This window comes from Saccopteryx bilineata, chromosome 7 (assembly GCF_036850765.1).
Source record: "Saccopteryx bilineata isolate mSacBil1 chromosome 7, mSacBil1_pri_phased_curated, whole genome shotgun sequence".
In the NCBI taxonomy this organism is placed as follows: Eukaryota; Metazoa; Chordata; class Mammalia; order Chiroptera; family Emballonuridae; genus Saccopteryx; species Saccopteryx bilineata.
The window spans coordinates 47,089,540-47,114,528 of record NC_089496.1 but is presented as its reverse complement, the minus strand read 5'-3'; the positions used below and the strand labels follow the sequence as shown (position 1 = coordinate 47,114,528).

General features: G+C 44.3%; 1 protein-coding gene and 1 long non-coding RNA gene across 2 annotated transcripts in view; one reads left to right on the top strand and one right to left on the bottom strand.

Annotated features, from left to right (window-relative positions):
* ZNRF2 (zinc and ring finger 2) overlaps positions 1–20,399 on the bottom strand; it is a 77,799-nt gene extending 57,400 nt beyond the window's left edge. Inside the window, 2 exon segments of the mRNA XM_066240211.1 lie at positions 19,209–19,560; positions 19,563–20,399. Of these exon segments, the coding sequence (XP_066096308.1) occupies positions 19,209–19,560; positions 19,563–19,685 (475 nt within the window). The 5' untranslated portion in view covers positions 19,686–20,399.
* On the top strand, positions 19,470–22,953 carry LOC136311057 (uncharacterized). Its single transcript, XR_010726676.1, has 2 exons — positions 19,470–19,615; positions 20,830–22,953. It is a non-coding gene; the product is annotated as an uncharacterized lncRNA (long non-coding RNA).
* Positions 22,954–24,989: the final 2,036 nt, after the last annotated feature.

Below are 24,989 nucleotides of genomic sequence, written 5' to 3'. Positions count from 1 at the left end.
AACAATGGTTGCCGAAACCCTGCCTTGAACCACCCGCTGCCCGAGAAGAGCTGGGTCCGGCACAGCGCTGCGCCGGCTCTCTGCACCCCGTCCTTGAGCACAGCGCTGCGCCGGCTCTCTGCACCCCGTCCTTGGGCACAGCGCTGCGCCGGCTCTCTGCACCCCGTCCCTGGGCACAGCGCTGCGCCGGCTCTCTGCACCCCGTCCTTGGGCACAGCGCTGCGCCGGCTCTCTGCACCCCGTCCCTGGGCACAGCGCTGCGCCGGCTCTCTGTACCCCGTCCCTGGGCACAGCGCTGCGCCGGCTCTCTGCACCCCGTCCCTGGGCACAGCGCTGCGCCGGTTTTCTGCACCCCGTTCTTGGGCACAGCGCTGCGCCGGCTCTCTGCACCCCGTCCTTGGGCACAGCGCTGCGCCGGTTTTCTGCACCCCGTTCTTGGGCACAGCGCTGCGCCGGCTCTCTGCACCCCGTCCTTGGGCACAGCGCTGCGCCGGTTTTCTGCACCCCGTCCTTGGGCACAGCGCTGCGCCGGCTCTCTGCACCCCGTCCTTGGGCACAGCGCTGCACCGGTTCTCTGCACCCCGTCCTTGACTGCCCTCCGTTTCTCCCTCCACCTTCTGCTGGCTCAGCAAGGAAGAACGCTGGAATATTTTCATCCGTCAGCTCTCTCAATTATTTCCTCTGAGCCTATGTGAACGTCCCTTAAGTCCTCCTATTCTTGCGCTTCAGTTAAGCAAGGCCACCCCCCCCCAATGCCCCTAAACATGAGAGACTGGTAACATTCATTCAGTTTTCTCCGGTTCTCACCATAGAAAAATGAAAGCAACGGCCTCCTGCACTGGCTGCAAACATACTTCCCCAAACCTGTTCCTCTGACATGACAGTTTCTGCCTGACACGCACTGTTTTTAAGTTTCCTAAAAAGAGCGGAACAATTTCCATTTACACCAGTATCACTTACAAGCCCTATCAGCGGCAGTGGTCTGTTATTACCTTACTTCCCGCCCGCCTGACACGCATAAAGCGCTATCGCATTGCAGCTCGGCTGGCACTTCCCCACAAGGCAATCTGGCAACACTGACCCAGGTCAGTAATGGAGAACTGCTGTCCCAGGAGCACAGCGGAACGAACAGGTACTCAGACCAGCCCTCCTAATAAAAATAACTCAAAATCCAGGATTAAAAAAAGAAATCTTAAAAAAAAATGAGCTGGCAAGAAAGCTACATTCTTAGGCCAGAAAATGGAAGAAGGCTGGAAACCCAAAGCACAGAGTGAACAGAGCAGACTTTTGCCTTGAGCGAGGATGCCCTCCATCGGCTATAATTTCACTATCACGATAAATTAGAAATAACTCTTCTCTGTCCTGCCACCAGCCAGGCAACTTCAAAGAAAATGCACTAAACCCTGAGACTGGGAGGGGCGAGGGTGGGGAAACCCCCACTGAGAATATGAATGTGCTGCTTTTGCATCCGAATTCCTAACTTCTAGCGCAAGGGTCCCCAAAAACAACGGCCTGCAAGCCACATGCCCTGAGGCCATTTATCCAGCCCTCGCAGCACTTCCGGAAGGGGCACCTCTTTCATTGGTGGTCAGTGAGAGGAGCATAGTTCCCATTGAAATACTGGCCAGTTTGTTGCCTGACCAGGTGGTGGCACAGTGGATAGAGCGTCGGACTGGGATGCGGAAGGACCCAGGTTCGAGACCCCGAGGTCGCCAGCTTGAGCGCGGGCTCATCTGGCTTGAGCAAAGAGCTCACCAGCTTAGACCCAAGGTCGCTGGCTCCAGCAGGGGGTTACTCGGTCTGCTGAAGGCCCACGGTCAAGGCACATGTGAGAAAGCAATCAATGAACAACTAAATAGTCGCAACATGCAACGAGAAACTGATGATTGATGCTTCTCATCTCTCTCTGTTCCTGTCTGTCTGTCCCTGTCTATCTCTGCCTCTGTAAAAAAAAAAAAAAAAAAGAAATACTGGTCAGTTTGTTGATTTAAATTTACTTGTTCTTTATTTTAAATATTGTATTTGTTCCCGTTTTGTTTTTTACTTTAAAATAAGATATGTGCAGTGTGCATAGGGATGTCATAGTTTTTTTTTATAGTCCGGCCCTCCAACGGTCTGAGGGACAGTGAACTGGCCCCCCTGTGTAAAAAGTTTGGGGACCCCTGTCCTAGCGGGTCTGAGGACCCTCTGCTGAAGTTCTCCCATCAGCACGCATTGCAGTCTCCTGGAAAGCGCCAGCCCCTACACTAAGCGCTTTGTAAACATCGTATCAGTTCATCCTACTACAACCTCGCGAGGATGGTGGATGGTTTCATCGTTTCCACCTAAAGATGACTAAACTGAAGCTCCCAGGCTAGCAGAAAAATACTGATGACTGAAGGGAAATAATGCCCTTTGGGTCATTTAGTTAATGAAGGTCGCTTTGGAGTCTTTCCATTGCTAAACACAATTACATCCTACTTCCAAGATAACCTTTTTAGCGGAAAAACACTAACATCGTAATTTATCATCAGAGTTCTATGAGTTTATATCTCAAGGTGAAACGAGATTGCCAATCACATAATAAGGTGTAGTTCTTGGACCAGCAACATCAGCAACACCTGCTAACATGTCAGAAATGCAAATTATCAGGCCTCATCCCAACCTTACTGAATCAAAAACTGTGGCAGTGGGGGTGGGTGACTCTTGTGCCCACTACAGTTTGAGAGCCACAGAACAGTAACAATGGATTAATGAAAAAAGAGTCAAGTTATGTAAAGTTAATTTGGAAAATCCTGAATTAAAATGAATTAACCAGCCTGGCCTGTGGTGGCACAGTGGATAAAGCGTCGACCTGGAATGCTGAGGTCGCCGGTTCAAAACTCTGGTCAAGGCACATATGGGAGTTGATGCTTCCTGCTCCTCCCTCCCCCTTCTTTCTCTCTCTCTTTCTCTCTGCTCTCTAAAAATTAATAAAAGTAAAATAAAATAAAAAAATGAATTAACCAGACTACCGTACAAACCTAATAGATTACACACTTCCTTGGTTACAGAGTACTTCCTTTCAGGAGACCCTTATGGGACCAGATGAAATTCTCAAGGGCACCATCCAGTGTAGATTTTGCTCCTCAGGGCCTGAGGGCTAAGGGCACACGCACCTGGACTCAGACAGACCTGATCGTGAATTTGAGCTCTGGAAGTACAAATAATGATCACATATACAGGAGTAGTAACAGGAGAGGAGCGACAATAATGACAGCACTGCCAATTATTCTGTTTATAAAGTGAGACAAGTATCATTACAAAAGAGGGGTGGCAATGCACAAGAAGAAAATAAACGTATTCCTACTAGCCAGAAATAACCAATATTGAGTAGATGAACAGTACCTTTTTTCTTTACGTACACACATGCACACTAATTCGGTAAGAAAATTACAAAAACAAAGCCCATACCACACTGATATTAAATCATTTGTTTCTAAGCTATCTATCCACTAGACATCCTGGGGACCAAGTGTTTTCACTATTGCACCCCCAGTTCCAGAAAGCCTACCTGACCTATATTGCAAATACTACAGCAGAAATTGAAATGTTTTTTGACTGAGTAAATAAGAAAAGCAACAAACAACAATCAGACCTATAGGCTGAATGATGAGAACAATTCGAATTTCCCTCCACGCTCAATTTTAAGCCAGCAAAAAAAGAAAAAGGGTAGCTACTCCCTGTGCTGCCTTTGCTGGTAAACATCCCTATCACATTTTCCTGTACAAGGAACATTCCTCCCAGTCCTGTTACATGGAACACTCCTCTGGGGAAAAAGTCTCAAGATACTAAGTGTGCGAATACACAGCAACAACAATAATCATGTCAACAGGGTGGTGGATGACTCGACTCTCAACTTTTTGTGAAGTTTGGCAAACTTCTTGAATTCCTCTGTAGCGCCTCTCAGTGAAAGACTGCGTTCAGAACACCGAAAAATAATGTGACAAACTACAGCTAGGGCTCGACTTAACGACCATGATTGGTTCCGACAGACTGGTTGTAACAAGATTTGGTCGTAAGTTGAGTAGGCTATATGTACAGTACTGTGAAATGACGTTATAAAAATCTTTAAGTCATATTTTATCATAATTTTCTTTCATTATTGTTATATATCATAATTTTCTTTGTTCATTTTATGCCGTTTGTATCATCTCTACACCATTTTATTTATTTTTACATTCTTCAGGTTTAAGTAAAACACTGCATTACCAGTACAACTGGTTTAATATAAGGTCTAACAGAAAGTTCTGTCCGTTTTTGGAATAAAACAAAATACAAATTTGTCTTACCGTTAATAAGTTTTATTAAATATTATAATTGTCATTATTATTAATGATTACTTGCCAGCGTGAGGGCAATTTGTATATCCCATTTTTGAAAAATATTTTATCTTTTTTTTTTTTTTTCTTTTTTCTTTTTCATTTTTCTGAAGCTGGAAACAGGGAGAGACAGTCAGACAGACTCCCGCATGCGCCCGACCGGGATCCACCTGGCACGCCCACCAGGGGCGATGCTCTGCCCACCAGGGGGCGATGCTCTGCCCATCCTGGGCGTCGCCATGTTGCAACCAGAGCCACTCTAGTGCCTGGGGCAGAGGCCACAGAGCCATCCCCAGCGCCCAGGCCATCTTTGCTCCAATGGAGCCTTGGCTGCGGGAGGGGAAGAGAGAGACAGAGAGGAAAGCGCGGCGGAGGGGTGGAGAAGCAAATGGGCGCTTCTCCTGTGTGCCCTGGCTGGGAATCGAACCCGGGTCCTCCGCACGCTAGGCCGACGCTCTACCGCTGAGCCAACCGGCCAGGGCCAATATTTTATCTTTTGATGCGAAAAATTGAACCAGTGCTTGTTTGATATCTTCTTCATTTTTGAATTTTTTGCCCTTCAAAAAATTTTGTAAGGACAAAAACAAGTGATAGTCGGAGGGTGCTAAGTCCGGGGAATATGGTGGATAAGACAGACATGCTTCTGTAGCATTTCTTCCTAGTTGAAATTCGTAAAAATTACAGTGGCGTAAATGAACTTTATCAGTAGCCATGGGTACACTATCGCTTCACACATAAGACTAACGTGAATCAACTTTGTTTTAGTTAATTTGCTACATCAGTGTAAGGTCGGTGGATAATGGGGCATAGTCATGTGGGGAACTCAGACCCGCCCACTTTGGCTAGGACCGCCCACAATCAAGCCTGCCAAAGGAAGCTTCCCATTTGGAAAGAAGCGGATCTTCTGCCAGCCAGTGAAATTTCACCACGTCATAGTAGCTCCACTTCCCTAGAGGGACCCTTTAAATATCTCCCATGCGGTTTAATCCGTGCAACTTCCCTGACCTCCATCTTTCTTTCCTCGGGACCAGGGAACCTTGCCGGGCAGGGTGTACACTCTCTACTCAATAAAGCCGTTTATTATTCCACACTTTGCGGCTCCAAGCCCTCTTCCTTCATACCTTACAATCAGTAAGTATACATTAAGTGATAAAAAGAGAGAGGCACACATGTGCCAAATAAACATGTGCTTACCTGTCGAAACTTGTGATAGAAACGGACAGAACTTTCCGGTAGACCTTATATTTGCAAAGACAATTTCCTCTTGGTAGACATCTTGGGAGGGGTCTGATGAAAATATCCAAGACACAAAACACAAATTGCTGTACTGAGTCTGGGATAACAGTTGAAATGGTGCACGTGGAGATGAGATGGTAGTGCTGCCGAAAGCTGGTCCACACTGTTGTAGGCCCAGCTGGGCAACGCTTGCGCTGCCAGACGCGGAGTTGTGGCTAGCGATTGTGGTCGTAAAGTCGAATGGTCATAAGTTGGACAGGTCATAAGTTGATCAATATTTGTATTGGTAGAACATAACACCCCGCCCCCAACAGTACACCCACATCCTCCGCTGAACCAGCAGCATGCGCCCTCCACAAGTGTCACCCTGTTTCCCTCCGGCACACCAGCCCACAGAGGATGCGTCTCCAGGCTGCGACCTAATCGTTTGTTCTTACACAGTCAATTTAATTACCTTTTGGAGCTTGTTAGGAATGGGATTTGTTTAAACTAGTATATAAATACAAAATATGGACACAGCTTAAAAAAAAAAAGCAAGCCTCGCCCTGGCCAGTTGGCTCAGCGGTAGAGCATCGGCCTAGCGTGCGGAGGACCCGGGTTCGATTCCCAGCCAGGGCACACAGGAGAAGCGCCCATTTGCTTCTCCACCCCTCCGCCGCGCTTTCCTCTCTGTCTCTCTCTTCCCCTCCCGCAGCCAAGGCTCCATTGGAGCAAAGATGGCCTGGGCGCTGGGGATGGCTCTGTGGCCTCTGCCTCAGGCACTAGAGTGGCTCTGGTTGCAACATGGCGACGCCCAGGATGGGTAGAGCATCGCCCCTGGTGGGCGTGCCGGGTGGATCCCGGTCGGGCGCATGCGGGAGTCTGTCTGTCTCTCCCTGTTTCCAGCTTCAGAAAAATGAAGGAAAAAAAAAAAAAAAAGCAAGCCTCGTTCTTCTTTGGCTTATCTTGGAAACTGAAGCCTGAGAAGATGAAGGCAAAGGGCATAAAGCTAGTTGTATCGACTTCGAAGGAAAACTTCTCTCCCATCTGAGGTTTATCCATCAACTCCTCAGAGACCTAGTAACTGCATGCGAAGAACTTCCATCACTAGATGTAATTTTCATATTTAATTTAATATGACTAAAAATAACAGACAACTCTGCTTTGACTCATTTGACAGTACACAAGATGACTGTTGCAATATTTTGTGTATCAGATATTTTTCATTCTACCACTCCACTGATTTTTATTGTTCCATACAAGATTTCAAAAATACTCACTTAACCATCTTCTATATAAAGAATTCTTCATAACTTTTTAAGGTATAAGAGCTAATAGCTAATTAAAGTTTATTCAAAATATTTTACAATTTGATCTCAATCATTTTTGTCTATCCTATTGATAACCCATTATATCACCAAAAATATGCATTTACATTAAATAAGACTATTCAAGAGTTATCCTGGTGTGGTGGGCAGGATAATGGTCCTCCAAAGATGTCCACAACCTAATCCCTGGAACCCCGAGGGTTACATGGCAAAACAGAACTAAGGCTGCTGCTAATCACTGATCCTAAAATAGGGAGATTATCCCAGATTATCTGGGTAGGCCCAACTTAATCACAAGTATTCCTAAAACACGTTGAAGAGGGAGGCAGAAGAGTCAAAACCAGAGCTATGGCAGTCTGAGAATGACCTGGCCAATATGCTCACTTTGAAGACGGAAGAGCCATTATGAGCCCAAACAGTCCTCCCTCACAACCTCCAGAAGCAGACTACCAAACCCTTGATTTTAATCCAGTGAGACCTACTTTGTTCCTCTGATCTCCATATCTGTACATATTCATGTAATTATAACACTGGAAAAGTTGGAAAGTGTAAAGCCAGGGGCCGCTGCCATTGTGGCCATTCACATGCAGGTTCTCATTAGAGTTCAGACAGAGGGTAAAGAAACAGCAGAGCCAAAAACTGGTGGGCCATGCCTTTGTTCTAGCCTCGCAACAGGCCGGCGAGTAAAAACAAACAGAGGGCACCAAAACCCACTGACACATTCTCTGGTTCCACAACCAGGAGAATCTTTTCCGGTTTTTCCTAGAATCAAAGGCCCACCAGTCTCAGCGGAGCTCACAAGAGCCCTCACCTCTGTTCCCCATCAGCACACCTCCTCCCTTCTCCTCTCTGCACAAACTCTGCAAAAACATGGCCTCCTTCTTCCTCCTTCTTCTCTTAAAACTTTTTGGCACAAAAAACCTCCTCCAGCTCACATTAGCATAACAAAGCCCCTTCCCAAGCAGGAAGGTAATTAGCAGTTTCACAGATCACATATCTGGGCAGCAGCCATTTTTAACAATATATTAGTGAGCAAAATCAAACACAAATTTTACAAACTTACTTGCCCTACAGGAAGTATAAACATCCTATATGCTTACCAAGACAAGTGTTCAATAAACCACAGTATGTGCATTTTATGTACAATGAGCACTAAGCAGTTAGTTGTTACATTTATATATCCTCCTACAGAAGAATAAGTATGACCACATTCTTGACAGTAACAGCCTCCATCACAAAATCACATACAAAATAAAACTTTTTCTCCATACTTAAAAGTATGTGCCTGAATTTATTAAAATGTTTGGGTGTATTTATATAAAAATGATAATTGTGACATCTGGGGAGAAAATGGAATCACCAGAGGAGAAATGAAAGTGACTTTCACTGTACCCGAATTGTCTCAATTTCATGGAAATGGATTCCTATTTCTTCTGCAATTAAAAAGGACTTGCAGTTAAAGATGACTGCCTGCCTGATCAAATTTATCCTTCTCTGCTCAGAACATCCTAAAACCATTAAAAAAAACTATTTTTTAAGGGAATAAGCCTAAAAGATAGAGAAAACAAAAATAAAAGCAATACCTCTAAACTATTAAAAAAAATAAATGGTAACTTTACTTGTGGAACTAGGAAAGCAAAGAAGCAATCTTATTTAACACCAAGCACAATACTGTCAGGAACAAAGAGACCTAAAAACAAGTATTTACTGCATGTGTGTAAGAAGCAGTTAGGGCTGCCCAGTTGTCCTCCCTGACTTCAAGCAAACAGGCAACTGTTCCTCCCCAACTCGGCATCAGACTCCAGTCTGTGGAGAGGGTCAAGTGTCTGCAATTGGGGACAACAGAAATACTGAAAGGCATAGGTACCTCCTGAATACGACGATTAAAGGGCCATATTGAGTGTTAAGACTCAATTTTCTTCTCACCCTGCTCCTAGAACCCTGGTATAAAAATGTATGTCCACCAGGCAAAATAAATAAACAAGAGAGAGAGAAAGAAAGAAAAGACACTCTGGAATATATGATATAACCAAAACCAAGAGGAAAGATAGTAATTTAAAACTCCAAAGAAAGTCCCACAGAGATGACCCCACATTCATGAAAAGCTTCTAATCAGTTTTAGTGCCTTACTTTATTTAAGGTACGTGTAACTCAGCCAATGATCTACAAACATTTGAAGAAAAAAACCTATCCAATGAAACCAAACAATGAGAAAAAGCAACTGGAAAGAAACTGAGTAATAAGGGAGAAAAACAAATTCTACACATATATATGTATCATTAATATTCCTAGAAAATAACCCACAAAACAAAAACAAGAGTGTATGACAAAAATTATTTTTAAAGCTTCAGAAGATTAAAAAAATCATTATTATAGAAACAAACAAAAAAAAACAACTAAAGGGCTATAAAAAAGTTGAGGGGAAAATCCCCCTAGCACAACAAAAACAAAGACATTAAAAAAAGAAAATAATAAAGCAAAGGCTCTCTCCGGGTGTCCAACATAGAAATAATGAGACAAGAAACTGGTCGAGGAAATAAAAAACTCAAATATGCAGTGCAATGGATGAACACAACCCAAGACATATAACATATAATGATATTGTATAACCCTAGCGTAAAGAAAATCCTAAAAGCTTGGGTTGGGGGGTGGGAAGAAGAGACATTTCATACAAAGGATCAATAACTAGAATGACGACAGTGTGCTCAACAGCAACACCAGAAGCCAGAAAGCAAGACAACACATTTAAAATGATGAGGGAAAATAAGTTCCAACCTAGAATTCTGTACCAAGCCAAACTATCAATCAAGAGAGGGAAGAGGCCCTGGCCGGTTGGCTCAGCGGTAGGGCGTCGGCCTGGCGTGCAGGAGTCCCGGGTTCGATTCCCGGCCAGGGCACACAGGAGAAGCACCCATCTGCTTCTCCACCCCTCCCCCTCTCCTTCCTCTCTGTCTCTCTCTTCCCCTCCCGCAGCCGAGGCTCCATTGGAGCAAAGATGGCCCGGGCGCTGGGGATGGCTCTGTGGCCTCTGCCTCAGGTGCTAGTGGCTCTGGATGCAACAGAGCGACGCCCCAGAGGGGCAGAACATCGCCCCCTGGTGGGCGTGCCAGGTGGATCCCGGTCGGGCGCATGCGGGAGTCTGTCTGACTGCCTCCCCGTTTCCAGCTTCGGAAAAATGAAAAAAAAAAAAGAGAGAGGGAAGAAACAAAATATATTCTTTCAGACACTGAAGTCTTAATGTCTTTTTACTTCACACACATTCTTTGTCAGTAAGATAGAGGACAGGGGTCGGGAACCTATGGCTCACAAGCCAGATGTGGGTCTTTTGATGGCTGCATCTGGCTCGCAGACAAATCTTTAATAAAAATAATAATGTTAAAAATATAAAACATTCTCATGTATTACAATCCATTCATTTCCTACTGCTCATGTTCATGGTTGTGGGTGGCTAGAGCCAATCACAGGTGTCCTCTGGGATAACACCAAATTTTTATTGGACAATATGTAAGGTACACGGGTCATTGTATGGCTCTCATGGAACTACATTTTAATATATGTGGCGTTCATGGCTCTCTCAGCCAAAAAGGTTCCCAACCCCTGATATAGGAAATGGTGTTCTATTAAAAATAATGAAATATATCAAGGAAGAAAAAACAGGAACAAAATATTTTCTTGCAGACACTGAAGTGTTAATGTCTTTTACTTCAAACACATTCTCAGTAAGATATAAAAAATGCTGTTCCACTAAAAATGATTAAATACATCAAGAAAGAAAGAAAAGACATGATTCCAAAGAATAAGACGCAAGTGGGACCCCCAGATGATAATGAACAGAGACCTCAAGTGATAACTAATTCAGAAAGGAGCTGGTCAGAAGGTCCCAGAAGAGACTTAACAAGATGAAATTCACAGAATATTTAGTTTATGAACAAAATGAGAGATTTATACATCTGTGAGAGGGTCTGGGGACTACACATAACACTAAACCAATTTTTAAAAACTCACAAAATTCTGCAGGAAAAGAAAAACAACCAAGTGTGCATAGGATGCTAAATTAATAGAATAAAGTTAGTTAGGTTCCATACACTTCAAAACTAAGATATAGAACAAATAATACTTAAAATACAACAGCATATATTTCATTTAACTTGTGATTCTCAGCTCCAAATAAAAGCCTTACACACTTCTTATGAGACTTAACGTAATGTATATGAAAACACTTTCTTAATCCATAAATTACTATATGAGTGCTGGTATTAGTTTAATATTTATGGACACAAAAAGTGGTCTGTAAATATTCTTTTTAGTTCTTTTTTAAAGAAATTAATGACATTTCTCTGAATGACTCTGTATAGGGCAAGATGGTGGAAGAAGTAAACAGTAGGAGTTTGTAAGGAACTGAGATTTCAAGGAGACAAATGCACTGTTTCTGAAGAAGTGCTACGATGGCTAAGAAATCTGGAGAACTCCAAATCCAGACTGCACAGCTCTCAGACTGGAGGGTGCCAAAGCGCCAGCAGAAGCAGTGAACTGCTTTATCAAATGCCACATCATCCAGGTTGCCTGCGATGCAGCAAATCATTCAGTAACTATAAAAATGCTAAATTTTGCAGATTCTGCCCTGGAGAAGTAGCACACACCTAACAAAGACTGACCTGCCTTAATTTCTCACCAACCATCCCAACCATCTCCATCCACCCACAAACACATTCTGATTGATTAAAAATATCTTGTAGCACAAAGGGTTATAAGAGCTATTAAGCACAACATAATTTTATTTCTAAGACAATTTTATAATAGTACCCATTTGTACAATCCACATTACGCCTATTTCCTTTGGTTCAAAATTCAGTTTATATGTATTTTCTTTATGCAAATAAAACATTACTTCTTTCTGAAGCAGTAAGTTTTTATATAGGACTTAAATACACAATAATTTGGTGACAAATAACCTTGTTATCAAATATATTTTGAACAATGAATATTTACAAAGTTTTTTTGCCACGTGACTAGCACAGTAAATGTGCAATAAAATTTAATTCAAATATTCGGGGCAGATTCTTAGGCATAGAAGACATATATACAAACAATAATAAAGACTAAAACTAAAATTTTGGATACTTTTTGCAAACTCTGCAAAGCTGAGCAGAGGAAAGTACACGATGCTCCTAGAGGTAGGATGTGGTGTGTGTGGGGGGGGAGTCTTGAATGCTTTCATTTTTGATAGAGAGGTTCAAACGTTCATTAAAAATACACAGGTATACTGTACCTTATGTAAATTACCTTAATCTTCTTAATACTACAAAGCAAGTATTCATTTTATCCTGATTTTAGAAATGAGAAAACTAAGGTATAAGGCAGGGGTTGGGAACCTATGGCTCACAAGCCAGATGTGGCTCTTTTGATGGCTGCATCTGGCTCGCAGACAAATCTTTAATAAAAAAAATAATGTTAAAAATATAAAACATTCTGATTTATTACAATCCATTCATTTCCTACCGCTCACGGTTCATGGTTGTGGGTGGCTGGAGCCAATCACAGCTGTCCTCCAGACCAACACCAAATTTTTATTGGATAATGAGTAACGTACACGGGTCATTGTAAGGCTCTCACAGAATTACATTTTAAAATATGTGGCGTTCATGGCTCTCCCAGCCAAAAAGGTTCCTGACCCTTGTTATAAGGTATAGAGAGGTTAAATAACTTGCTTAAGGTCACACAGTGTGAATGGACGCAAGTCACGAAGCCCAGCTTAAAGACCCAAGCTCTCCCTCACATGATCAGAATGCAGCCTGCACACACACACAGCACTCCACCTCCTTGGCTTCCTCACTGATCTACGGAGAGGCACATGGCTTAGGTTGGGCAAATCAGAGCCCTTCTGCTGGAGGTTGGAGGTGGAACAAAATCCTCCCTTCAGGCCTCTCAGACTCACAGGTGAAGGGACATAGCAGGAAACCTGCAGGCCACCAGCTTAAGGAAGGCCCATGCTAGGTAAGCCGCAGAAGGAGACCAGGCCGTGGGTGGGGCACACACACAATTGCTCATTTCAGCTCCAGGGATCCGGGTTCCTTCACATGCTCCTTCAATTCCGTGAGCTGTCTTTGCATCCTTTCTAATAATTTGAGACAATACATTATCCCCTTAATGCTATCTGAGCTGTGTTTCTATCATTTGCAACTGAAAACATCTTAAGATTCTCTGACCACAATGTATTAATTCTAGTTAACACTAGATGTAACAAAAAAATAAATTTACCACCTTAAAATGTTAAAGCCACACTTAAAAGAATAAATGAACTAAGCAGCTAGGAGAAAAAACAAACAAAATGAGAAAGAAACAATAAGGGATATGCCACCCACTTAAGCCATGATTATAATGGCCCTCCGGCCCCATCATGATACCTACCTGCTTTAAAACTTGGCTAGGTTAAACCAACTTAGAACACTATAAAATCCTTCAACAACTGGTCCAAACCTACTTTTCTAGCTTCATGTTTTTGTTGTTCTGCTTTTTTCTAGCGAGAGAGGAAAGGGGGAGTGGTAGAGAGAAAGAGAGAAGGACAGACAGGGAGAGAGATGAGAGGCATCAATTCTTTATTGTGTCATCTTAGTTGTTCATTGATTGCTTTCTCACATGTGCCTTGGGGGGGGGGGGCAGCCAAGCCAGTGACCTTGGGCTTCAAGCCAGCAACCGTGGTGTCACGTCTATGATTCCACATTCAAGCTGGCGACCTCACACTCAAGCTGGTGAGCCTGTGGCTCAAGCCAGCAACTTCAGGGTTTCAAACCTGGGTCCTCAGCGGCCCAGGTCAACACTATCCACTGCGCCACTGCCTGGTCTGGCTCTCGAGCTTCATGTTCATTATTCCTCCTTGAACCCTACAATCCAGATACATTTAATTTTTTAGTATGCACCATCAAAATCTTGGGCATTTGCAGGTGCTTCTTTGAGTCTATAGTGTTATCCCTGCATAAAACTTCTAAATACTTCAAAAACAGTTCAAATGTTACCTTCTTCTGTGAAGTATTCTTTGCCCTAGACAGTGTCCTACAAAGCATTGTTAACAGTCCTACTACAGCATTTGTTAGCAGTATGTAACAGTCTCAACTGAGAGCTGAACAAGAACAGGAAGCCTTATGTCTGTACCCTAAAAAACACCATGCCCAGGCCCAGAAGAGGAGCAATTCCTGTTCACTAAATCCACAGTTACCACATATATTAGTTTTTCAAAGTAAATAAAACTGAGTTTAAAGTTAGAAGAGCTGGTCAACTTGTCTATAATCAATGGGGCAGACAAACTTTAGACTGCCCAGTGACCCCTGTGTCTTGAGTGTGAGCAGGACCCGTGACTTGTTCTAACCAATGGAATGCCGCCAAGACAACAGGCTGTATGTGATCACATGCACATATTTACACAAAAGCGCAGCACCAGCCTATCCTGGCCGGCTCTCTCCTTCGCTGGCTTTGAAGAAGCTAGCTGCCTGAGCTTAACAACCATGAGGACATGAACTCGACCAACAACCGGAGGGAGGGAGGGAGCTCAGAAGCAGACCCTATCCCCTCAGTCTTCCGGTACCGACCCAGTTCTGGCCAACACCTTGATCATATTCTTGCAGAGAACTCAAGTTAAGCTGCACCCAGACTCCCAACCCATAGAAACTGTGAGATAATACATTCAGTCAGGTACCACCAGGTCTAGGCAGCTAAATTTACAGTGATTTGTTAATAAGCAGCATGAAAACTAACAAAATCAGAATCTAAGGTATTTCTGAAACCTCTGTTCACACAAAGGGCGTGTTTCCTCCAATTTCTAAACAGTTAAATAAACATAAAACAAACTTAATTCATTAGTGAATACCAGTCAAGTACATGCAAAATCAAAACATTGAGGAAGTACTGTTACATAAAGCAGTTCCTGTGCTTTCCTTTTAACCCATATGCTGACAGACGCAATTATACATATACCCAGTATGTGAAATAAGTGTAACATGAAGGCAATTCCTCTGTAGTCACAAGAGCAATAGTAAGTATGAAAAGGCTGGTGTCTAATTGATGGTATTGGTAACCAGAAAGTAAGTAAGAATCTACTTACTGGTTACCAGGCAAAACAATCAAATTGGAGGGGACTTTGCTGGAGACACTACCTGTTGGTAAAAGAGCAGAGCTCTTGCCGGCTTTGCAGACAGGGAAGCATCAGAAGTACTCAGGTCAGGCCGCTCTCACACCCGACGGGGGCCCTGTGCAGCACAAACCACTCCTCCCTCCAGCCCGCCATCCACCTTACAGTCAAAAGTACTCAGGTCAGGCCGCTCTCACACCCGGGGGCCCTGTGCAACACAAACCACTCCTCCCTCCAGCCCGCCATCCACCTTACAGTCAAAAGTACTCAGGTCAGGCCGCTCTCACACCCGGCGGGGGCCCTGTGCAGCACAAACCACTCCTCCCTCCAGCCCGCCGTCCACCTTACAGTCAAAAGAGAACTTTCAAAATAGCCCCAAGGCAGCAGCTTCCACTACAGACCCCACATTCTAGCACAAAAAGCATAAAACACAAGGTATCGCCTACAGTGTTCAAAGTATGTGGAATTACAAGTGAGAAACTCAAACACCCGAGTTTTTGTTTTTTGGGGGTGACGGGGATAGTGGTTGGAAGTGTCATTTTCTTCCTTAAACCTCATAAAAATCTTCAATTGAGGAAAAGAACATTTGGGAATAGTAGATTAATCACAATATCCAAAACGCAAGTGCTTTGGCACTAGATACTGGTAGGAAGTAATGAATGAGAACAATTCACTAACAGTTAATTAATGGAAATCTAACACCTTGAAAGCCCACATCTGCCTTGAAGATTAAGAGAAATAAATCTGCCTAGAAAGACTCAGTTTTAAGAGATAACCCCCACTCTTTCCATCTAAGGAGGCACCTGAATTACTATCATCCTACTGAGTACTCGGAGAGCACCACACCCACACACACACAAGCCAATCAGGGGAGTACCCCTAGTTAATTGTCTAGATTAATTCAGTTTACATTTTCACTCCCTGACTCAAGGATGTTTTGAGAAGGCAATATAATTTCTCTAGAAATAATCTCCAAACACTGGTATATTTTTATAGTCCAATTTACTTACCTCCCCCATCCTTGCTAGATCATTAGACTGGATCATTACCACCTATAATAATTACTTTCATGAACATTAGCCACTTGACAGTGGAAAAATGTAGACATAAAGCCAAAAAGAAAAAATCCTCTGTGAGATACCACTAAACTTTTAAATATTAGACTATATCCTTAAGACCTGTTTTAAAACAAAGATGACAGACAAGAGAACACTGTTGTTCACTTTAATAGTATTAAACTCAGTAGTCTGAAAATAGACAAAACAAAAAAACCTGCCTCACCTTGAAACTCCTGTATGTATTATAATTATATTCTCATAATCAACTCAGTTCTAGGAAGTTTCTGTAAACTACAACACCTGGATTAAGCACCTCTCTAGAGAGAATTAAATGAGTATACACAGCCAAAATCATATGCAAGAGAGAGCAAAACAAACCAACAAAGAAAACCTCATTCAATTTGGTAGTAAATTTTGATAGAACGAGTAACAATTCACCTTGCTAGATGCCTAAATTAAAAAAAAAAAAGTGGTATTGGTTTAGGTTTTCCTTTTCTATAAATTACATGACAGCCCATAAGAGAATAATTTTGAATCTTATTAGTACCATATTTCCTTATTAGATGTTATTAATACAAACATCAATTAAAATAAGTTTTACAAAACTACAGTAAAAAATTTCCACTCATTCCAGAAATACAGTATTCCTTATTATTCAGATATAGTTACTTGATATATGCCATAACATCTGTACAATTTGTAACTGAATAAACAATATAATACATACTAAAACGTTAAATCAATATGAAGTATACTCGAGTCTAATTTCTAAAATAGTGAGAATCTTTACTTGGCTCCCTAATCTTGTGATGATGAGAAGCATGCTTCTATTCTACTAAGTTTCCCTGATAAACCACCCACTGATTTTGAGGTGAAAGTCGCATTAAAGCAATGTCACTAGCAAGATGCATTTTCACATGAACTCTACATTCCTGTCTCAGCTAGGATTTAAGGTACCAGCACTATGATTATTCCCAACATATAATAGGAACAAGCACTACCTCTCATCCCCCTCCAGCCTTTCTCAACTGGGGTAGCCTTTCTCAACTGGGGTTCCTCATTGGCAGACTAATCAATTTTTCCAAGAATGATGTATAACTAGAATCCTCCTAAACGCATAGGAGAAAAAGTTCATTGTATAAAAGAGGTGCCTTGGCCACCAGGGCTCAATTCCCTACAGAAACAAGGTTACTGAAGACTGCCAGGAGCTCCTCAGTGTCACTGTCTGCTACTAGGCCTCAATTACCCTAACTGCACAAGTATTAAAAGAACTAAGTGCACAAACCCAGGAACTTAGATAAGAAAACAGATAAGTGCTTTACCTCTAACTTTCCGCAATGAGGTCTTTTTCATTTGCTAATTTACTGTGAAGTAATGGCTGTCAACTATTTGTCCCCTGCTCTCACTGGAATGCACCGACTCTTTTGTTAGAGGGAATCAGCCCTTAAATAAGTAAAAATAAAAAAGACAGCAATCAGTATACTAAGGAAACAACTATTGATTTGACAAGCCATTTCCTATTACCCCTTCTTTAGCAAGCTTTTAAACATTACATCTTCTGATGATCATAACTGCTAAATGCAAATTTTCATTTTAAAAAGATAAATATATAAAAAAGCTTATTAAAAAAAGCTTACCTTTTATTATTGCACTAATTTCCCATTCTCAAAATCTGTCTTTTGTTATTCCTCAATGTGGAGACTACACTACCTTCAACTGTGTTCATTATAATCAAATCACAGGAAGGAAAACTCTAGTTCTTTTTCTCAAAAACAAAAAAATGTTTTAAGTGGCTCAATTTTAGGAAACGTTAATACACTTATTTACACACTAAGATGACTTTATAACAAGTAATTAAAATAAGACAGTTAAAGAGTTGTTCTATATTGAATATGCAAAGCAGTATTTTAAAAATGGAAAAAATAAACATGACATTCCCATTTTTAATTTATGCTAATGTGAAGGCTGACAGTACAGAATATCAGCACAGATAAATTACATTATTGAACATCCCACTTGACCAACTCCCTACTCACATTTCTCGTATTTATAAACACAGGAGTAACAGAGGCACAGAAATGGAGAGGATGGCACGTGCACAGTTTGGGCTCAATTATGAATGTTATCAGAATACTTAATGGTATGAGTTTATCTTCTACAGTCAGTATCTCCAACCAGATTTAACTTTTATTTCTCCCCTCCATGAACTGGGAAAAGAGAAGTGTCTTCATTCATTTCCTATAACTGTTTTGAGGTGAAGGAGCTCACTACTAAACATAATTGAAGAGGTCCAATTTCTTTTCCTCAAATCAAGTGCGCCCTTCCTCCTCTTTCTACAGATCCTTTGCTACTAAAAATTTCCATTCTTCACAAGTGACTTTTCCTGAACTCAAGTCAACAGTGCTTTTCAAAAGCACCTGGGCTTTCAACTGCACCTTGCAGGCAAAGTTGTCGTAATTACTGGTTCCTCTCCTTAAACTGTTTTCAATTTTTTAAACGTTGTCCAAATTAAGCAGGACTCACATAAGCCATTACCTAAAGTAGCAGTTTACTGGGGTTAAAAATATACTTTCCATTAACACATTCATCCAGTTAAAGGGTGCATAGTAGGTGGGACCATCTGCACAGGCTTAAGAACTCCAGTTTTGTATTATATTAACAATCAGTCCAAAGGTGATAACTTCCTCCATTTTCAAATACTCATGTTTCCTGAGACCCTCGGACTCTCGGCCTTTAAAAACTGCTCACCACTCGAGTCCCAAGATAAAACTACATTTAGCAACGGGTCTTCTGACTTCCTGATACTAAAAGCCACAAGCACCAGGGCTGCTGCGTTGGTTTGTTTTAAAACAGTACTTGCTCCTGGCTGCTCCCCGGGAAAGCAGGACGTTCTGTCCGGGGGAGCCACTTAGAGGTAAGGGTGCACACACTTAAAACACAAACACGACGGTCTGGCCGTGGCAGCGTCCCTGGGGCTAAGTGGCGACTTTCCTCGCAGGAGGGTGACCGGGCCGGGCAGCGCGGCCAAACCCGGGCGCTCAGGCTGAAGGAGAAAAGAAGGGTAAAAATAAACGCGGCCGCGGCCCACGTGCCGCGCGTGGCCGCCGGGGAGCCCGCGAGCGAGCCGGGGAGGGAGGGGCCGTACCTCCAAACAAGTGCGGCGAGAGGTGCGCTGGTAAGGAGCCGATGACCAGGCGCGGCCCGCCCGGGCCCCCGGCCGCCGGCCGGTCCCTGCCGCCGCCGCCGCCGCCGCCGTCCTCCGGGCTGCTGTGCACCGAGTCCTGCGAGCCGTACTGGCCGCCGCCGCTGTTGGGGATGCTGAAGGAGGACTGCGCGCCGCGGGCCGCCGACGCCGCGGCCCCCACCGCCCCGCCGAGGGAGCGGCTGCGCGGAGCCGCCGAGGCCGCCGCGGCGCCGCCCGAGGCGCTGGGCTGGTGCGCGCCGGACACCTGAGCCGGGAACCTCCCGGCGGCCGCGGCCCGCGCCCGCCGCCGCCGCCGCCGCCACCGCCGCCCGCGGTCCCGTTGGCCCCGCCGCTGCTGCTGCTGGAAGGTAAATCCGAGCCCGAGTAGGCGCGGGCGCGGCCGTTAGCGGCGGCCGGGCCGCTCTGCTTGGCGCCCATGTCCGCCCTGCCCCGGGCCGGGCCCGCGCGCAGCGCCCAGAGCGCCGGGAGGGCGGGAGCGAGCGCGGGAGCGGGAGCAGGAGCGGGAGGGCAGGGCCAAGGCGCCGCGGCCGGCCCCGGGGGCAGCCCGCACGTCCAGGGTCGCCGCCCGGCGCCCCGAGGGGCGCTCAGCGCCCGGCGCGCTCCTCTTCGAGGCGGCGGCGGACACGGGAGACGCAGCGGAGAGGCGGGGAGGAAGAGGGTCCGGGCTCCGGCGGGCGCCGCTCGCGGGCTCCGGCGGGCGGGGCAGCTCAGGTGGCCGTGCGACTGCCGCTGGTTTCGGTTCTGCTGCGCCGCGACGGGCTGCTGCCGCTCTCTGCCGCCGCCGCCGCGCTCTGCGCCCCGGGCCTCGGCAACGCCTCCTCCCGGGCGGCCGCTGCTACCGCCGCCATCCTCCAGCTCCCACGGCGGCCGGCGGCTGAGTGGGAGGCGCCCGCCCAGACTCCGCCGGGGCCACCTTCCCTCCTCCCCCAGCCGCCCAGCTGTTATTAACGGAGAAAGAGGAAAAACGGGTGGCGCGTGACGAGTGCACAGACAAGGGGAGGGAAGAGCGGCGCGCGCTTCCCGCAACCGCCGCCGCGCTGCGCCCGCGGACGAGCAGCGGGGGGCGGCCGGGCCCTCGGAGGTGGGGGTGGAGGTTGCCCGGCCTTTGCACCGGAAGGCGGGGAGCAGCGCGGCGTGAGGGTGAGCAGGGGCCTGTGTGTTTGGGTCGCGCGCGGTGACCCCGCCCCCGCCCTCGTGCCGCCGGGTAGATTGGCTCCCGCAGGCCTGGCCCCGCCTCCCTCAGCCGCGGCCTTCCCTCCCCAGTGCTGCCAAGACGGGGTACCGCAGCACGGTAGGTGCTGCCTCCCGCGGACTCGGTGATCGACAGGTCCCTGGCCCCGCCCTCCTTCGTGGGCCCCACGCCGATTGGAGGAACTAGCCCCTCCTGGCACCAACCAGAAGGCCGCTCCACCTCCTGCACGTGGGCACCCGACGCGGTGTGTCTCCTTCACCTTTTCCAGACTGGAAATGGCTGTGTACTGTATCCCGAGCCAATCAGTTTGTTTGGGTGTTAAATTCCTTGTTAATGTTATTAAATGAGTGTATCTTTTATTTGAAACAGAACCTCAACAGTGCTGGTGATAAAAGACAGAATATTGAAAACAAAAGAACCAAGAAGGCAGCAGAAACCAATTTGATCCGAATTAGCCCTCTGATGTTTTGAATTCCATCAAAACATCCCTCTGTCCAGGAGGAAGAGCAGAATTGGAAGACCTCAGGATAATCCAGTCTGACCTTCAGTTGCAGGGGAAGAACTGCGATGCAGAGAAAGCTGCGCCCAATTTACAGAGGAGACCTGGGGTATAGGTCTCGGACCAAAACTAAATTACTGTAGTCAAATTATTTACCTTTTTTGACTTTAGTTTCTTCCTGGGACGTTTGTAGTAAATCCCTAGGGCACCTGCAGCCTTAAGACCGAACAATTTCTTTAAAATGGAATTTATTAAAACTTTCGGGCCAGTCCTGTGATGTAATGTCTTGAAGCAGAGCATGATCTGTATGTCCAGTGGCCAGGCTGGTCTCACCCTCCCGTTTTGAAAATGCCTGAAGTGTTCTGTATATGCAAATAATAGCAACTGGTGTTTTCTTTGTATAAACTACCAAAATAAATACTTTGTCTTTTTTTTATATTTGTAATGATTATGATCACTTTGAAATATGAGAATCAATTTTTTAAACAAGGAGAATATACAAATAGATATAGATATACAAGTGTAGGTTTACAGTTGTTTGTATGGAAAATAACTAATATAAGAAAAACTCTGGTTTGCTATATGTCTGTATATATTATATAAATATGAGGTACTCTAGGGACATATATAATCTGAGAATGGAAACAAAGTATTCATTGCAAATCTAAAATTCTTGCATCCTGTGTATGAACTTCATGAAATCAGCAGAGAAAGGTTTGAAAGGCCAGCATGGTTACCAGCATGACGAGTTCCCATTTAAGAACTTGATTTAGTGATTTGATTTGATTTGATTTGATTTACCTTTTATTGAATGAGGCCTTCAATGTAAAACTTTCGCCCAGCAGGAAACTGTTACCAATACCCTAAGAACCTACTGCTAATAGAAAAAATTACAAATGCTGATTTGAACAAATACTCCCAAGCCATTATCACAGACTGGCTTCAGTATTCCCGCTCAGTGCGGTGTTAATAATAATGATGTATTCCTTTACCGCACTGATCATGTTATTGTTATTGATCTTGTCACTAAACAATTCGGTCCATGATAGGTCTCCCATCTGTACCCCAGCATCTACCACAGTAGATGCACACCTGACTGCCGAAGAAATAAGGCAGATAATTGAAAGAAGATGTGGCCAAGCCTGGAAGGGTTTGCATCTCTCCTGCCCAAAATTCATGTTGACAGAAATCAGTCACATGATCTAACTTAACTGCAAAGGGGACAGGAAATAGGTTTTATCAGTGTGCCCAGGAAGAAAAGGAAATAGTTTTGGCAAGCACATACCAAGCATGTCTTTGCCACACACTTGAACTGTTGTCTGTCAAATGCGTAAGCTAAGTATTAAGTCTTAAACAGTTTACAATAAAAATTGTTAGAAAAATGTATAGTGAGTCATTAAGCTAGCAAAATGTAATAATTGATGTGTGTGTGCACATGCTGTAGATTGGCTAGATTCTATTTGCTTTAAAGTATGTTTTTAGAAACACCATCTAGCACAACTCCTAATTCAGAAATTTAGATCAGTGATCTTCAAAGTATGGTCCTGAAATCATCAGTATCTGCCTTGCCAAGGAATTGTCAAGAAGGCCGATCTTCTGGCTCCATCCCACAGCCACTGAGTCAGCAGTGCTTGGACAAGCTCTCAAAGAGATTCTGATGCATGCTAATGTTTGGGAACCACTGGTCTAGGTAATCACTGATTGGTTTTGAAATACAGTGCCATGTTAAGATGTGGTCATCACTTCGATTAAATGCCCTTTTCATATCAATGTCCTGTCATCCCACTCCCAACCTGTTATCACAGACTGGCTTCAGTGTTCTGGTCAGTGCTGTGTTAATAATAATGTTTTCCTTTACTGCACTGATCATGTTATTATGTTGTTATTGATCTTGCTTGTCACTAAACAATCTAGTCCGTGATAGACCTCACGTCTGTACCCCAGCAGCTACCACAGGCACCTGTGACAGTACAATAAATAATCTGTGAGTGAAAGACTATTTCTACTTAAATAATTGTTTCTTGATCTTGTCCTTATCCTCCTTGACATCTCCCCTGTGGTAGATGTCCCTTCCATTTTCTCTCTGGGTAGGCCTTTTGGGGTTTTTTTTCCCCACAAGGATTCTGGAGTTATAAAATTTTGGCCTGCAAGGTTCTTTCTTTGGCCTTTTTTCCTCTCTCCTCAATCTCTCTCCAGACGGGAATCCACATTAAGCTGTCAATATGTTTTATTGCCAACCAAGCAGTTCTGACTTCATTGAAAATTTGTAGCTTCTTTATTATATACCATATCAGTTCTTCAAAAAAGTGCTGCCTCCCCTAAACACATAGAGCGCTGAAACAGGTTTTATGAATCATGGCCATGCTTCATAGGATGCACACCCTCTTCCATTCCATTTCACTTTAGTGAAATGCTGGTCACCGCCTATTGAATTGATTTTTGCAGTGTGACGGTTCAATTCTGTGCTTTGCAAACTTTAGTGCACAGAAGAATCATATGGAAACCTTGTAAAACAAACTGCTGGGCCCCATCTCAATGATTCTCATTCAGGAGATCAGTGTTGGGTCTTGGGAATTTGCATTCTAACAAGCAACCCAATGCCTCCAGACCTCAGGCCACACTTAAGAGTAACACTGGTCTGAAAGACACTTTCCTGGACATAATCAGAACTGCTATTTTGATATCTCAGTAACTCTTCGAGAGACTAGAGCCCCAGCTCTTTAAAATTCCTATTTGAAGCTTTTTCATATGATTTATTTTTCTTCCTCCTTACGTGGTCCAGTGAGGATATTTTGACAAATAACTTTTGAGGTTCAAAATTAGATCATATCGTTAAAGCTCTTCATGTTGACAAAACCCACACTGGAACAGATAAACTAGTTGTGGGCTTATCAGTAAAAACAGCTGACTGATTGGTTTGCTATTGTCAGGTTTGAATTTCAGTTGACGTGAGTCTCTTCCCTTTGGCATTTATTCTTTTTTGTGCTTCTCTTTCCTCTCTTGGCCATTCTTTTAAAAGCTATTCTAGGCCCTGGCAGGTTGGCTCAGCGGTAGAGCGTCCGCCTAGCGTGCGGAGGACCCGGGTTCGATTACCGGCCAGGGCACACAGGAGAAGCGCCCATTTGCTTCTCCACCCCTCCGCTGCGCTTTCCTCTCTGTCTCTCTCTTCCCCTCCCGCAGCCAAGGCTCCATTGGAGCAAAGATGGCCCGGGCGCTGGGGATGGCTCTGTGGCCTCTGCCTCAGGTGCTAGAGTGGCTCTGGTCGCAACATGGCGATGCCCAGGATGGGCAGAGCATCGCCCTCTGGTGGGCAGAGTGTCGCCCCTGGTGGGTGTGCGGGGTGGATCCTGGTCGGGCGCAGGCAGGAGTCTGTCTGACTGTCTCTCCCTGTTTCCAGCTTCAGAAAAAAAAATGGAAGAAAAAAAAAAAAGCTATTCTAGATCAGACCTTGGATGTGTGGGACAGCAGATGCACGCAGGGGCAGAAGACCTCCGGTTCCCATCCAGTCGGACCCAGAGCCCTCCGACAGCCTGTCCCAGCCCTGTCCTCGTCCCAGCCCAGCCCTGTCCTCTTCTCTAAAGTCTCTGCCATCCCAATTTTCCTCTAAAAGATGGCTATGGCTTTGCCTTTTATTTTATTTTATTTTATTTTATTTTATTTTATTTTATTTTATTTTATTTTATTTTATTTTATTGTCAAGTGCTATACGTTACCTGGTCTCTTTTCTAAACTATAGGACTATATGTATAATTACCTATCTTCAAATAGACCGTTTCTCTATTATTACAGTTCACCTTTTAAAGAAAGAAACAGACCATCTAAACATTAAAGCTTATCTTAATACATCCTACAGAACACACTGGTTTGGACTTTCATGGTCATCAGACACTTGTATCTTAAATTCTGAAACTAAAGTTAATGTGGAGGAATACTCAGGAAAACACAGTGTTGGATCACTTCTCAGAGAACATCAATAATTTGAATAATGTATGGAACACTTATTTTTCTGTCACGAGTAAGTCAAATTCTT